This window comes from Arvicanthis niloticus, chromosome 1 (genome assembly GCF_011762505.2).
Source record: "Arvicanthis niloticus isolate mArvNil1 chromosome 1, mArvNil1.pat.X, whole genome shotgun sequence".
In the NCBI taxonomy this organism is placed as follows: domain Eukaryota; kingdom Metazoa; phylum Chordata; class Mammalia; order Rodentia; family Muridae; genus Arvicanthis; species Arvicanthis niloticus.
The window spans coordinates 8,740,980-8,755,270 of record NC_047658.1 but is presented as its reverse complement, the minus strand read 5'-3'; the positions used below and the strand labels follow the sequence as shown (position 1 = coordinate 8,755,270).

General features: G+C 50.2%; 2 protein-coding genes across 3 annotated transcripts; one reads left to right on the top strand and one right to left on the bottom strand.

Annotated features, from left to right (window-relative positions):
• Positions 1-6,261: 6,261 nt before the first annotated feature.
• Sdhaf1 (succinate dehydrogenase complex assembly factor 1) lies at positions 6,262-7,232 on the top strand. The gene has a single exon (XM_034511682.3). The coding sequence runs from the start codon at positions 6,336-6,338 to the stop codon at positions 6,675-6,677; it is 342 nt and encodes a 113-aa protein (XP_034367573.1). The 5' UTR covers positions 6,262-6,335; the 3' UTR covers positions 6,678-7,232.
• A 2,255-nt stretch (positions 7,233-9,487) lies between these two features.
• On the bottom strand, positions 9,488-14,254 carry Syne4 (spectrin repeat containing nuclear envelope family member 4). Of its 2 annotated transcripts, none has more exons than XM_076931628.1 (8): positions 13,502-14,254; positions 13,199-13,337; positions 12,193-12,336; positions 11,724-11,918; positions 11,401-11,649; positions 10,457-10,531; positions 9,849-9,859; positions 9,488-9,708 (listed from the first exon to the last, which is right to left on the bottom strand). In XM_076931628.1, exons 1-8 carry the CDS (start codon positions 13,627-13,629, stop codon positions 9,531-9,533), a joined length of 1,119 nt encoding a protein of 372 aa, XP_076787743.1. In that variant the 5' UTR covers positions 13,630-14,254; the 3' UTR covers positions 9,488-9,530. The 2 variants fall into 2 exon arrangements, with proteins under 2 accessions (XP_076787743.1, XP_034367634.1); XM_034511743.2 differs by having other exon boundaries at positions 9,801-9,859; positions 13,502-14,250.
• Positions 14,255-14,291: the final 37 nt, after the last annotated feature.

Here is a 14,291-nt window from a genome sequence, read left to right as displayed (position 1 = left end):
ACATTACTGCGGCGTTTAGGGACACTGTTTCTTGTGTTCTAGTCTCTTCCGTGTTACGCCAGGTTGCTCCTTCCCACAACCTTCGGCTTTCTTCCTTATCCGCCCCTAAGTATCCTGCCAGGGAACTCTGCTCTCCACCCCACGCTGTCTGTGTCTCTATGTCACCCGGGGCCTGTGATACTAGCCTTCCCCAGCCTCGAGATGGTTCCTGCAGCTTGTGCTCCCAGATCACTGGAGCACAAAAGCAAGAGCTGTGCTGGGCGCAGCGCCAGCGGCAGCTACTGCTGTGAGTGTGACCAATGTGCGTGTGACAAGGGCTCGGTGCTGAGCGGGGCCACCTGTGTCCTTGACTGCAGCTAAGTGCAGCTACTGGTGTGGGGGCGGATACCTCCCCGCTGAGCGCAGTCTGGTACCCTGAACCTGGCTGCAGCCGCAGGGACTGGGGCAAAAGGTGAACAAAGGCGCGTGCACAGCTCCCCATTCTAGCCGCCCATTCTCAAGCGTGGCCTACAAAGCTGGCAAGTCTTATGTCAACTTTTGTTTGGTTTTGTTTTTCGAGACTGTGTTTCTCTGTGTAGCCCTGGCTGCTCTGTTAGACCAGACTGGCCTTGAACTCAAGAGATCTGCCTGTTTCCGCCCAGGAGTGCTGGGATTAAAGGCAGGCACCACCACATTTGGCTTGGTTTCCCGTTTCCTTCCTTCCTTCCTCCCTTCTTTCCTTCCTTCTTTCCTTTTTTTCTTTCTTCCTTCGTTCTATTCTTCCTTCCTGTCTTTCTTTTTTTCTTTTGGTTTTGTTTTATATCAAGTTGACCTAAGATGAAGTCATCTGAGAGGCAAGAACCTGGATTGAGAAATTACCTCCATAAAATTGGGCTGTAGGCAAATCTATAGCTCTCTCTCTCTCTCTCTCTCTCTCTCTCTCTCTCTCTCTCTCTCTCTCTCTCTCTCTCTCTCTCTCTCCAAGATACGGTCTCACTGTGTAACCCCGGCTGTCCTGGAACTCACTATGTAGACCAGGCTGGCCTGGAACTCAGAGGTCCACTTGCCTCTGCTTCTCCAGTGCTGAGATTAAAGATGTGCGCCACCACCTCCAGCTTTGTAGGACGTTTCCTTAACTAGTGGTTGATGGAGGAGGACCCAGCCCATTGTGTGTGGGGTCATCCCTGGGCTAGTAGTCTTGTATGATATAAGAAAGCAAGTTGAGCTGGGTATACCAATACTCTGGAGGCATACAGATTGCTGTGAGTTCAAGGCCAGCCTGGTCTACAAAGTAAGTTCCAGGACTGCCAGAGCTACACAGTAAAATCCTATCTCAAAGAAAGAAAGAAAGAAAGAAAGAAAGAAAGAAAGAAAGAAAGAAAGAAAGAAAGAAGAGGAAAGGAAGGAAGGAAGGGAGGGAGATAGAGAGCAAGAGAGAGAGAGAGAGAGAGAGAGAGAGAGAGAGAGAGAGACACTAAGCAAGCCAGTAAGCAGCACTTCACAGCCTCTGCATATTTCTGCCCAGCCTTGGGTTCCCTTACCCAACAATGATTCAGGATATGTAAACAAAGTAAACCCTGTCCTCAAGTTACTTCTGGTCGTGGTCGTGGTGCTTCAGCAAAAGAAACCCTGACTAGGACTAGGTCCTGGACTTATTCTCCAGCTGTGATAAAAGTAAAAACAAAGTAGCTGGTATTTGTGTTGTCATCTGCCACATCCTGTGGAAGAGAATCAATCATTCGAGACCCATTCAGAGATGGGTACGAAGGCTCAGCGGGTATGGGCAAGTCTTGTGACCTGACCTACACTGTGGAGGGAGCTGACTTGCACTTGCTGTCCTTTGACATTCCCACTGGGTGTACAAGCAGCACCAGCCCAAATAAATAAATAAATAAATAAATGTGAAAGGGCCCACGCATTAACTCTAAGTGGGTTGGAGACACGGCTCAGCCTTAACCGGATGTAATGCTCTGTTGAGGAACTGGATTTGGTTCTCAGGCCTACATCCTGGTTCATAACCAGCCATAGCTCCAGTTCCAAGGGGATCTGACACCCTCTTCTGGCCTCCAATGGTATTGTACAGACATTTGGTGAAGGTAGACCTGCAAGTAAGTGTGAGTGTGTGTGTGTGTGTGTGTGTGTGTGTGTGTGTGTGTGTGTGCAGTTGCCCTCAGAAGCCAGAAGGTGGCACCATATCCTCTGAACTCGAGTTATAGCAGTTGGGCGTCAAGCTGCATGGATACTAGGAACTCCTGTCTTAGTTCAGGTTTTTATTGCTGTGAAGAGACACTGTGACCACGGCAACCCTTGCAAAGGAAAACAGTTATTTGAGGCTGGCTTACAGGCTCAGAGGTTTCGTCCATTTCTGCTATGGAGGGAAGCATGGCAGTGTGCAGGCAGACATGGTGCTGGTTAAGGAGCTGAGAGAGTTCTACATATGGATCAGCAGGCATCAGGAAGTCTGTGACGCTGGGCCTGGCTTGAGCATTCGAAACCTCAAAGCTCAACGTGAGATGCTTCCTCCAACAAGGCCAGACTTACAAAGAGTGCCATCCCTGATGACCAAGCGTCAATCTGTGAATCTATGGGAACCATTCCTATCCAAAGTGCTCATAAGCCATCTCTCCAGTCTCCTCCTCCCAAGCCAGGGTCTTATGTAGTCCAGGCTGGCCTTGAACTCCCAATTCCTGACTTTACCTGGAAAATGGTGGGATTGCAGGCCTGGGTGCGCTTTCTAATGTGGGTCTGGCTATGCTCCCAAGTCGCAGTGTCATAAGCTGATTTCCACCACTTCCACATACACGCAAGATGGAGGGGGCTGTGCACACAAAGGGACTGGGCCTCTTCCAAGTACACAAGCCAGAAATGGCACATATCACTGCCTTCGACTTCCCACACATCAACACTTTGTAGAACTTTATCATCTGGCCACAAAGGAGATGGAGGATACATCTTTAACACAGCAGTCAGGCGTAAAGCTAAATATCCTCATTCTGGCCAAGATATGAGGGGTGGATATTTGAAGACAGCTACAGCTTAATTCTCAGACCACTGTTGTGTCTGTGGGGCCCAGGCAGGGCCACCATTCCAGGTTCCTACAGCTTGGCATCCTGGTAGGGAGCCAGCATTTCTGTCTCAGTTTGAGCAAAAGTCTCAGGGTTGACCCTCGTTATCCCGAAGCCATTTTCTTATCTCTCAACCAATCACATTAGCCAGCTTCTGGGACAGGTCTTGGGGGGATATGTCCACATCTGGAAGCAGAGAGAAAGTATATCACCTAGGAAACCCCGCAAACTGAGATCAAGACTAGTTCTCCAAAGGCAAATTGAGGGGTTCCAGATCGGAAAACCTTCCGGGGAGCAGGGGCAGGGGCACAGTATGTGTTTTAGGTTTTATGACTCTCAAGGCCACAGGAAAATAAAGAAAGCCTGTCAGCCTGTTTGACAAAGTTGTCTTTGAGGTAAAGAACCACTTGATAGGAAATGAATGGGAGTTTAAAACCCAGAGGAATCCTGGGAATCAAGAGATGGCCTCAGCAAAAGGAGCAAGCCAAAAGAACAGACACATCTGCACTGGCGTGGCCGCCATACAGGTGACAACACCGGCCGCTTCAGAGTCTTTTTACTGTTTTTGTTTTGAAGCCGAGTCTTGCTATGTATCCAGGCTGAAATCACAGGCACAGCACCACAAACTGGCTTTATTAAATGTCGGAGATCAAACTCAGGGTTTCATAAATGCTAGGCAAGCAAGCACCCTAGCACCAAAGACACATCGATGGGGCTGGAGGAGTGGCTCAGCGGTTAAGAGCACTGACTGCTCTTCCAGAGGTCCTGAGTTCAATTCCCAGCAACCACATGGTGGCTCTCAACCATCTGTAATAGCGTCTGATGCCCTCTTCTGGTGTGTCCAAAGAGAGCAGTGGTGTACTAATTAATTAATTTAAAAAGATCCATCTCTGGCCCTGTACAACATAAATCATAGAAAACAAATAATTAAACATTGAAGTGTGTAGCGTCATGCCTGGTATAAAGTAAGTGTTCAGTAAACAACTTAGATGGAAAAAATAATAAAACAGGGTTTTGGGTTTGGGGTTTTTTGTTTGTTGTTTTGTTTTTCAAGACAGAGTTTTCCTGGCTGTCCTTGAACTCATTCTGTAGACCAGGCTAGCCTTGAGTTCAGAGATCTGCCTGCCTCTGACTCCTAAATGCCGGGATTAAAGGCGTACACCACCAGGTAAAACAGATTATTATTGAGACACAGATAAGAGAGATGAGACAGATCACCACGTATGTACACACCCACATCCCAAGGCTTCTTATAAGAACATGTATAAAATGGAATAAGGACCATGGCCAAGTTATTGGCATTTCTTCTAGGCTCAGCACCAGTTACCTGGCAACAGCCAGGTGTGCCTGACTCTCTATAAAAGGGGCTGCTTGCCCCCTCCTCACTCTCTTGCTCTTCCTCTCTTGCTCTCTTCCCCCTCTGTCCCTTCTCTCCCCATTCCCCTCCCCCCATGCTCATGGCCAGCCTTTACTCTCTCTCTCTCTCTCTCTCTCTCTCTCTCTCTCTCTCTCTCTCTCTGCCTTTTTCTATCTCTACTACCCCCTCAACTCCCCTCCCCATGCCCTAAATAAACTATTCTATACAATCCACCCTGCTCCCAGCCAAACTACAAAAAATACCTGTAACTTCCTGGTAGCTACTTATATGTGTGTGTGTGTGTGTGTGTGCATACATACATGTCCCCCGGCCCCTCTAAATACAGGTAACCTTCATCCTGCAGAAGTGCTAGGGCCCCTTGCTGTTCCAATGAAGCAACCTCAGCCTACTGAAATGGAGTCTGTCTACCTCAGCACCCATTACATTCACAATGGCCTGTAACTCCAGCTTCATGGGCCCTGACCCTCTCCTCTGCCCTGTCCATGTGTTCATATACACACATGCTGGACAGATGGCTCAGTGGTTCAGAGCACTGGCTGCTCTGCCAGAGGACCTGGGTTCCATTCCAAGCACCCACACCACATTGGCTCACTACTGGCCGAAACCCCATCTCTCTCTCTCTCTCTCTCTCTCTCTCTCTCTCTCTCTCTCTCTCTCTCTCCTCTATCCTTCTTTCTCTCCTACCTAGTGATGGGGATAGAATAGAAGGGGCAGGGATAAAGGGTGGGAAAAAAGAAGAACTCACAAAGTAACAAAGACTGGCTACACTTAATAGCTGATCTATCTTTCTGTCAAGTCCAAGGGAAACTCCAATCCCCTAAACTCCCTCCAGCTCACCGGCTTCCCTCCCCCAGATACTTACTCATTCTCCTTATTATCCTGTTATTATTCACACAGTTCTCTCTATACTCTCTCCTACTTCTGTTTTCTCTGTTCACTATCTCCTGCTATTTGTTAAGTGTTAAAAACCTGACAAATAGTTCTGCCATATTGTCTCAACCTTCATTTTGTAGCTCATGACCTCAACCTGACCTAATGTTCCTTGGCCATAACACCGTGTTGCTGCGTGGCGCCTCGAGACCTTTGGAAATTCCCTAGCCTTCTTACTTCTGGACCCCGCCAATCAGCTTAAAGGTCAGACAGCACTGCTTTCTCTAAATAGCCAAATGCACCTGTTCGTGGGTTTTACCACATAAAAACCGGCCCTGAGAACTGCCTAGAGTCTGCATCCCTGATTAATCAGTCTTAGTACGTGTGTTTAATAAATCGTCTTGATACCCTACTGACACTGGTGTCTCCCAGGGGTTTGGGTGGCTAATCCTGAACCAACCCTATTCTCTCCTCTTGCAGACAGCCCTGGCTAGGTCCAGTCTATTTTCTCTCTCTGCTCTGGACTCTTCTAGATGCCTCTGGCTGTCCTCTCTCTCATAACTACACCAAACAAACTAACTAACTAACAAACAGCTTCCCCTTTAACCACACCATGGAGCAGTCATGTCGTCAGTTTACTCACTTTCCAGCTCCCAAAATAGTAAAAATCTTTTTATCTCCATGCCCTCTGGTGACCCCCGGACTCGAACCCTTCACTCTCAGTACTCCCAGGACTCAGAACTATCTCCTCCTACTCTCTTCCAGAATCTAACCGCTTAGGCTCTTGCCCTCGCTTCCACTCAAGTTCAGAACTATCCAGGGCTGTAACCCACTCTTTAGGGTGGACCAGAGCAGAGACTCCGCCCACTTTTAGAGCCGCTATGATGTACTGCAGTACCAGTCAATCGGATGCAGCGGCACCGGATAACAGGAGGCGGGACTTCTGGCGGATGTGCCTGTTGCCCTGCCCGTTAGCGTCTCAGCACGTGTGTCGGGGCGGTCCTTCCGGCCGGTGTGTGGGGCCTGACGGCGACGCCGCGGTCATGAGCCGGCCCAGCCGGCTGCAGCGGCAAGTTCTGAGCCTGTACCGCGAGCTGCTGCGTGCCGGGCGCGGGAAGCCGGGCGCCGAGGCGCGGGTGCGGGCCGAGTTCCGGCAGCACGCCAGCCTCCCGCGCTCCGACGTGCTGCGCATCGAGTATCTGTATCGCCGGGGACGGCGTCAGCTGCAGCTGCTGCGTTCCGGCCACGCCACGGCCATGGGTACTTTCGTGCGCCCGCGGGGTCCGACTGAGGAACCCGGAGACGTGACAGCCCCGGAGACCAGGCTGGAGGATGGTGGTGCCCCAAAGAATTCTTGTGAAGGCACGGGAGACGCGGTCCGATGAACGGTGACAGACCCAAATAAAGGTTCCTTCTGACGGTTTAGGGAGGATCAGGAACTCATCCAAATGGAAGCTGAGATGTCTTGAGAGACAACCGAATTTTCTCAGTGCATGCCGAAAGATCAGACATTCCCTCACCAAGGGGGTCCCGAGCACCCTGTGGCACCGGCGGCCTGCACAATGAATGCTGTGATACACCAACCCAAAGTCAAAGAGAGCACGGGCGCTCTTTCTCCTCCCCTCGGGGCCGTGACACCTCTCTTGACTTATAAGAACACACCTACCTCCTCACTCCCCGCCCTTTGCTGTTTTTAATGCCAAGGAAACAGACTTTGCCGCGCATGTTTAACAGAATACCCTGATGAACCGTGAGAAACTTCGCAGTCCGACTCGCTATGAAGAACTACGGATTGTAAGGGAGGTTACAGTAGCTCATCCCAGCTGATGAGCCTAAGACTCCTGGAGAATCCTAGTCCCTACTCCTGTTAGCCTTCTTCGGGATTCTTGTATAAAGGGAATAAATGTGAGGTGTGCCCACTTCCTTGTTGGTTGTCTTAACACTCTTGTTGATTCTTTCATTAGGGGCCTTTGCTTTTTCGAGACAGGGTCTTGTTATAGTCTAGGCTGGTCTCAACATTCAGCTCCTTGTGCCTCGGCTGAGGCTGGGTGTGTAACGGAAAAAAAGAGCCTGTGACACTATTTACATAAGGCTTTTTTTTTTTTTTTTACCGAACTCTGTTACCCCCGTCATAGGATGTTAGCTATGTCTGCTCATCTTTCAGCTTCAGTTTTATTTAGCAAGGTGAGCTTGGTTTCGTTTTTTGTTCTTTTTAAAACATGGACTCACTTAACCCAGGCTGGCCTCAATCTGGTCATGTAAGGGATAATGGCCTGCAACTCCACCTCCAGATCGCAGGCATGTTGTACCACAACACATGCTGGACTGTTTGCTCTGTCTGTGGCTTTGTGCTTGCTAAGCAAGTTGGATAACCACTGGGCTTACCATCTCAACGCCAGAGTTCTGAAAGTGACTACTCAAGTCCTAGCCAACCTGTGCCCTTTACATATCCCAGCCTCCATCTCTTCCTGGCCCCAAGGGCCTGAGCTACATAGAGCCATCTTGTCTAAAAAAAAAAAAAGGGGGGGAGGAAAAGGGGCCAGAGAGATGGTTCAGTAGATAAACAAGCTTAGTGACAAGCCTGACTAGTTGAGTTCAAATCCTAGGGACCACACAGGAGAAGATGAGAACTAACTATGGCAATTTGTCTGATGTGCATCTGCCTGTGTACACACACAGAAGATAGATAGACAGACTTATTTAGGAAGACAGATCATAACGACAGATTTCCTGATATATCCCTTAGGTTTGCAGTATCTTAGCGTGGGCTCTCCTAGAAGCTACTGCTTCCCAGACCTCAGTACCGTTTTTTGCCTTTCCAGTAGCCATTCCTGTTTACTTTGAAGATACTCTTCTTCCCCATGGTTAGCCTCCATGACTCCAGCAGACCTGACTGTGGCTCCTCCTGAAGGTAGAAACTTGGCCTAAGCCAGAAGTGCCCTCCTGGGACTTTGTATGGAAGTTTAAAGGGAGAGCTATCCTGTTGACTGGTAAATTGACAGGACATTCTGGCCACTAGGAAATGGACAAAGACAAAAAGTGGGGGTGGGGGTGGGGTGCAGAGATGAAGACATCATTTAGCATTTAGTTGTGCCAGAAGTCCTGAATTTCTCAGTTGCCACACAAACTCCCGTTTGCATTAAGTCAGGGAGGACTTGGCCTTAGTCACTTGCTCCTGTGTGGCCTCAGCCCTGGCTTCTCTTTGCACCTGGCTACAGTGGGGCCTTGTCACAGGGTGTGGATTCTGTGTGCAGCTTGGAGACCAGCACAGGGAGAAGGAGTTGTGTTCAATGAACATCGGGCTAGCACAGGGCTCTGCCTTGTTCTTGTGTTTGTCCCTTCCCACCTCTTCCCTCACACCTTAGATTTGAGGAGATGAGGTTGTCAACCCCAGGAACCAGAGATGCAGATCAATGGTGGACCACTTGCCTGGCATGCTCCAGGCCCTGGGTTTCATTCCAAGCAACACAGAACAGAAATATTTATTAGCTAGGCCCGATGACACGTACCTGTAATCCCAGCCCTCTGGAGGTTGAGGCAGGAGGTTCAAAATCAGCCTGGGCTAGTACCAAGGGGGAAATTATTCTAAGAAGGAGAGTGACTTGACTGTCTCAGTCCTGAGCTAGTGATTGCCCAGCCTACACCCATCCGTGCAGAATACGGGAACATCTTCAGAATGGATGTGAGACAGGTGTTGGCTGCATACCAGCAGCACCTGCCCCAGCCTGGCACCTGCTTCCTTGGCAGGTGCCGTCTCTTCTTTCTTTCTCCCCCATCTTCCAGAGACTGGTGTTCATGGGGAGGATAGACAGATAGACAGGAAGTATTAGGGAGTCCACCTCTCTAGGAAGAGACCTGACCAATGAAGTGTGGAAGCCTGGAACCAGTTTGAGTGTGCACTACGTGGTTTCCCGGGGTCTCCAGCCATTTGACTCTCTGGGTACCTACTGCAGCCACCAGCTCTTCAAGTCAGTCAATGGTGCCCTGCTCCCTTCCCTGGATCATCTCCTCGTTCTCCTACCACTCCATCAACAGCTTGGGCTACATCTAATCTCTGTGTTACAATTTGGGGACCACAATTAAGACAGGCTCTCTGTGTCCTGCCCTCAAGATAAAGGAGTATAGAAGGGGCTGTCAGAACATATCCGAGCTCTATCTGTTTCCAAGTTCTCAAGCACTAATATTCTCAGACATCTCCTGAAAGTGACCATTTAATGCACGTGTCTGGGCTGGTGGACTCAGATTGGAGGGAGACCATTGACATAGCTGAGCACCAGGTAGGGCGTCCTGGCCAGCCGGGCATGAAAACAGGAGGGGACCCCCGAAAAGGGCAGCAACAGTGTGGCACCCACCAGAAGGAGGAAGAGAAGGAGAAAGAAGAGGGTCAGGGGCCACCTGGATGCAGGAGCTGGGACCCTGAAAAGAGACACAGTATAAAAATCAAGGGTGGGCCCCCACCACGATCCCTCTCTCCCAAACTCCCAAGTCCAGTCTTTCAAGCCTCTCACCCACGGTCCACTTGCAGCATCACATCAGGCAGACTGGGAGATACTTGCCTCTTCTTGTCCTGAGGATAGACAGCAGACAGCAGCAGGAGGATTGTCAGTGACACATAAGTGAGGACATTCCCTCACTACTCCAGACCTTTAGGGCTGGCCTTATTTCTCCTCCTTTCCTGGCATCCCTGAACCCCACATGAACGTATAGTATGGTGGGCATCTGTGCCTATCCTTCAGGCACCCACTGCCCTTTTCCTGATAACGCTGATATAATGATGTGTGGGTGCCTCTACATTCAGACCCTCAGGGTCACTTTAGGCTGGCTTCTGTTCTCCCCTCTTCTGTGATGGGGCATGTGACTCAGACCTGGCCAATCAGAGCACTCTGACTAGCCTGGGACTTTGGCTACTGCAAATAGGTCAAGGGTCACAGGGTTAGGTTAGTAAACAAAGGAAAAGGGACTCCAGCTGGGGTTGGAGAAGAGACCAAAGGACAGAGATGGCAGCATGATTCACTTTAGGTCCTGAATCTGTGATGTGTAGACTTTTCAGTTACAGAGGGAAAAGCATATTCCTTCGTATGTGTGGCTGTCGGTACCCGCTGGCTCTTCTACTTGGATCAACACCCCCCCACCCCACCCCCCACCCCCGGTGCACCTGGCTTACCTGAGGCTTCCGGAGACGCCTTCGATGGTGAGCTGCTAAATGCTTCCGGTGGCTGAGCCCCAGTGAGAGCAGGTCCTGTGGGAAGAGAAAGGTTCACGTTTCTCGGAAGACCGGTAGCATGGTTATAGAAGGGTCTGGAAGGAGGTGCCACAGAGAGGAAATTATGCCGATACACTCAGATCTTGTGGGAGAGACAGAGAGGGGCTGAGCCAAAGAAACCAAGAGGAGAGAAACTTTACTTATTCATTCATCCAGTAAATATTTAATGAGTGTCTATTACATGCCAGGCACAATTCTAGGAGGCTTGGTGAGAATGGAAATGGGCAAAATTTCTGGTCTTTGTGGAGCTTAACATTCCACCCAGAGAGGTAGGAAGTTAACAAATAAATATATCATGTCAAGCCACAGTGAGGAGCATCAGGAAGTAATGGTGGGGGAGGCTAAGTTGGTCACAGCAACTCTCTGAAGAGGTGACATAAGGGGACTGAACTAAACTGGGAGAGGTGAGCTGGGCATGTAGCTCAGGGATGGGAGTGAGGCTGGTGTGCTTAGAGAAGGCTCAGGGTGATGTCACAGCACAGGGAAGAGAGGAATGAGGGGACAAAGACAGAGGAAAGAGGCAAACAGGGATCCATGGTGGCAAAGAGATACAGAACACACAAGAGAATCATGGTGACAGCTAGGGTGGACACAGGTAGGTGGGCATGCCTATAACCCCAGCACTGAAGAGACTAAGGCAGGAGGATTGTGAGTTCAAGGCCAGCCTATACTGCATAGCATGAATCTGTCTTAAAAAAAAAAAAATCAAAAAATCAAACAAGAGAGGCTTAGAGGGAGAGACAGGGCCAAGTCCTCCTTGAAAGGGAAAGGCCATATTAGAAAGGTGCAGAAAGGTACCTTGTGGGGCCCAGCCAAGTAGGGAGATTTGAGGGGGCTGATCTCACCTCAAGGCCCTGTCCACTGCTCTGGGGTCCCCTGTAGCCACACAGCTCACAGGGAGCTCCTGGTATCCGAGATATCTTTTGCCCTGAGGGCCCAAGACCCCCAACATCCCCTGCTGGGTCCCACTCCAACTCTGCGGGAGTAGGGAAGGTACTGGGTGCCCAAGGCCCCCAGACTCCACCAGCCGCTGGCCCGTCTGAGTCTCCCTCAACTTCCAAGTCCTGGTCCAGGAGGTTGGCCTTCTCAAGCACCTGGAGCAGAGGATAGATGTCATGGGAGTTGGGGGTTTAGGGTCTGGGCTGGGGACTACCAGGGCAGGTCATACCAGGCTATAGCTGATCAACTGGGCCTGCAGCTGCCAGAGCCGTTGGAAGATGGTGTCTCGGTGGGTTCCAAGGGCCCTCAGGACCTGCTCTAGGGATGCCCAGGCCCTGGGCTCACTCCTCTCTGCCAGGCCCTCACCGAATGCAAGCAATGCATCCACACGTTCAGCTGCCCCTCGTAACTCTGCCTGCAGGGCCTGGAACACATAGTGAGACACTCTCATACACATGACAGTCATACCAGATCCCCCCCTACCTCATAAACATGACAGTCATACTAGATCCCACTGCCTCATACGCATGACAGTCATACCAGATCCCCCTCCCCCCCCCCCAACCTGGAGTTATTTTGTCTTCCATGTCCTATGCAGAAGTCAGAATATGCAACAAACCCACTTTCTATCCAAAAAAGTTTACACCCATACCAAGGACTCTATCCACTCCCCCATATTCTGGCCTCCCACTGCCTACCTGCAGCTGGACAATCCTGTTGTGGGCCAGCGTCCAAGATCCAAGGCCTTGTTCCAGATCCTGTAGCCGGAAGTTCAACCTCAACAGACAAAGATGTAGACTGTCCTGTTCAGCTTCTAGTACTTCCAGACCAGAGTCAGAGTGCTGGAGATTCCAGGGAGCCAAAATCAGGGCCAGTGGGCCAATACACTACCCCTATCCCAAGCAGGCTGCTGCCTTGTGGATATTTCTCTGAAGCCATGCCCCTCTCCAGAACAACACTTGGGATGCTCCCACTTGGCAGCCCTTTACCCCAAGGTTGGAGACATCTAATTAAGATCTTCAGGTTCCCAAGTCTTCTAGAAAGGTCTTTATATGGGTCTAAACTGGGAGGGGGTCATGGAGCAGAGTACCCCCAAAAGGAATGGGGCCATTAATAAATTTCTCATGTCCTACTTGATAAAATGTGGAAATATGTCCAGCTTGGAGATGGTAAAATATACTCAGAGAACACCAGTTCTCTGAGGGAAGAAAGTAGAAGGTTGAAGGGCAGGCTGAGCTACACAGTGAACGCCTGTCTCAAATAAGGAGGCTGGGAGAAAACCAGGAGATGGCTCGGCTGATAAAGTGTGTGCTGTGCCAGTAAGTACACAAAGAACCAAGCATGTAGCACCGGTTGGTAATACCAGTGCTGGAGGGGTGGAGGCAGGCAGATCCGAGGCGCTCACTGGCCAGCCATCCTAGCCAGGGTCAGGAAGAGACCCTGTCTCGAAACACGTGGTGGAGAGTGACTGAGAGACACTGGCCTCTGACACCCGAACGTATGACACACACAGTAAATACACAAAAAGATTAAAAATAACTGAAATACTTCCATACTGATTGTCAAACAGATGTCCTTATGGTGTCCCTTCCTCCACAGATACCCAGCACTCCCTCAGAATCATCATAGCATCCCTAGAGCAAGAGGCAGATTCAGGGGGCCAGATAAGAGGTGGGACTGGAGCAGAGCCTGTGTTCAGCTCACCTCACAGGGTTTGCTCCCATCTTGATGCTCACTGGAAGAGGCCAGTGGTAGTCTTGAGGGGTTAGTGGGAGGCTCAGTGCCCTTCAGTTCACCCATGAAATGCCCAGGTGGGCCCAAGGAGGCCTGGACCTGCTCTGGCCTAGGGAGAAGAAATGTTAATGGGCCCCCCTGGTGAGGCAAAGTGTCTCCTTTTCCACCTAAACCCCATCCCCACTTTTCTCCATATCCTTATTCAGTCATGGTCAGGCATGGCCCTTCCCACAGCTCCCTGCCTTGGAGCTCCCTATCGAGGCCCAACCCCACCTGCTTGTCTCCTCCTCAGGTGCAGGGCAGATGGTATGTCCGGCAACATCCAGCTCCCTAGGAGCTCCCAGGGGATGATTCACAGGCTCTGGGGGGAATCCATGGCCAAGAGGTGGAAACAGGGCCATGGCTGTGCACTTGGGGACAGTCAGGTGAGGATGTCCAGTAACAGCCTCTTTCTTAGACGGTCCCCCATGCTTTCTCAGCAAGACTTAGCCAAGCCTGAGGCTACTGAGAGGCCCAGGGGCCAGCCTAGCTCCACCCCTTCCTGGAAGAACCTGGACCTGAGAAATCTGATGCCTTGCAGAGGTGCGGAGAGATTTAACTCCTTCCTTCCCAGCAGAAGAACTTAAACCTTCCAACACCATGCCCACACCATCCTGTGGGGCTTTGAGATAGAAAACTCCACACATCTCCCTCAAGACCATAGATCCTGTCACCTTCAGGGATGCCTGCATCTGAGCAACAGGGACCATCCCATTCATTTAAGTCTCGGGTATAATGATACTAAAAAAAGTCCAAGCACCTGGCAGCTAAAGCCTGTCATCTCAGATAAGATGATCTCAAGTTCAAGGCTAGCCTAGGCAACTTATGGAAGCCTTATTGCAAAACTAAAAAATAATGCAATTGTTGCTGGGGATATAGTTTAGTGGTGCAGTATTTGTCTAGGATCCAAGAAGCCCTGGGTTCTGCCTCCAGTATTGAAGAGGGAAACAGGGAGGAAGAAAGAAACTGAAGCAACCGTTCCTACTTATCAAAAAAAAAAAAAAAAAAAAAAAAAAAAAAAAAA

Excerpts from the sequence above, each read along its gene's own strand:
- Sdhaf1 (XM_034511682.3), top strand. The coding sequence starts at position 6,336 with ATGAGCCGGCCCAGCCGGCTGCAGCGGCAAGTTCTGAGCCTGTACCGC.
- Syne4 (XM_034511743.2), bottom strand. The coding sequence starts at position 13,629 with ATGGCCCTGTTTCCACCTCTTGGCCATGGATTCCCCCCAGAGCCTGTG. Across the intron at positions 13,338-13,501 it reads CCTGAGGAGGAGACAAGCAG|GCCAGAGCAGGTCCAGGCCT; the intron begins GTGGGGTTGGGC and ends TCTTCTCCCTAG. Across the intron at positions 9,860-10,456 it reads GGCGTCTCCGGAAGCCTCAG|GACAAGAAGAGGCAAGTATC; the intron begins GTAAGCCAGGTG and ends GTCTATCCTCAG.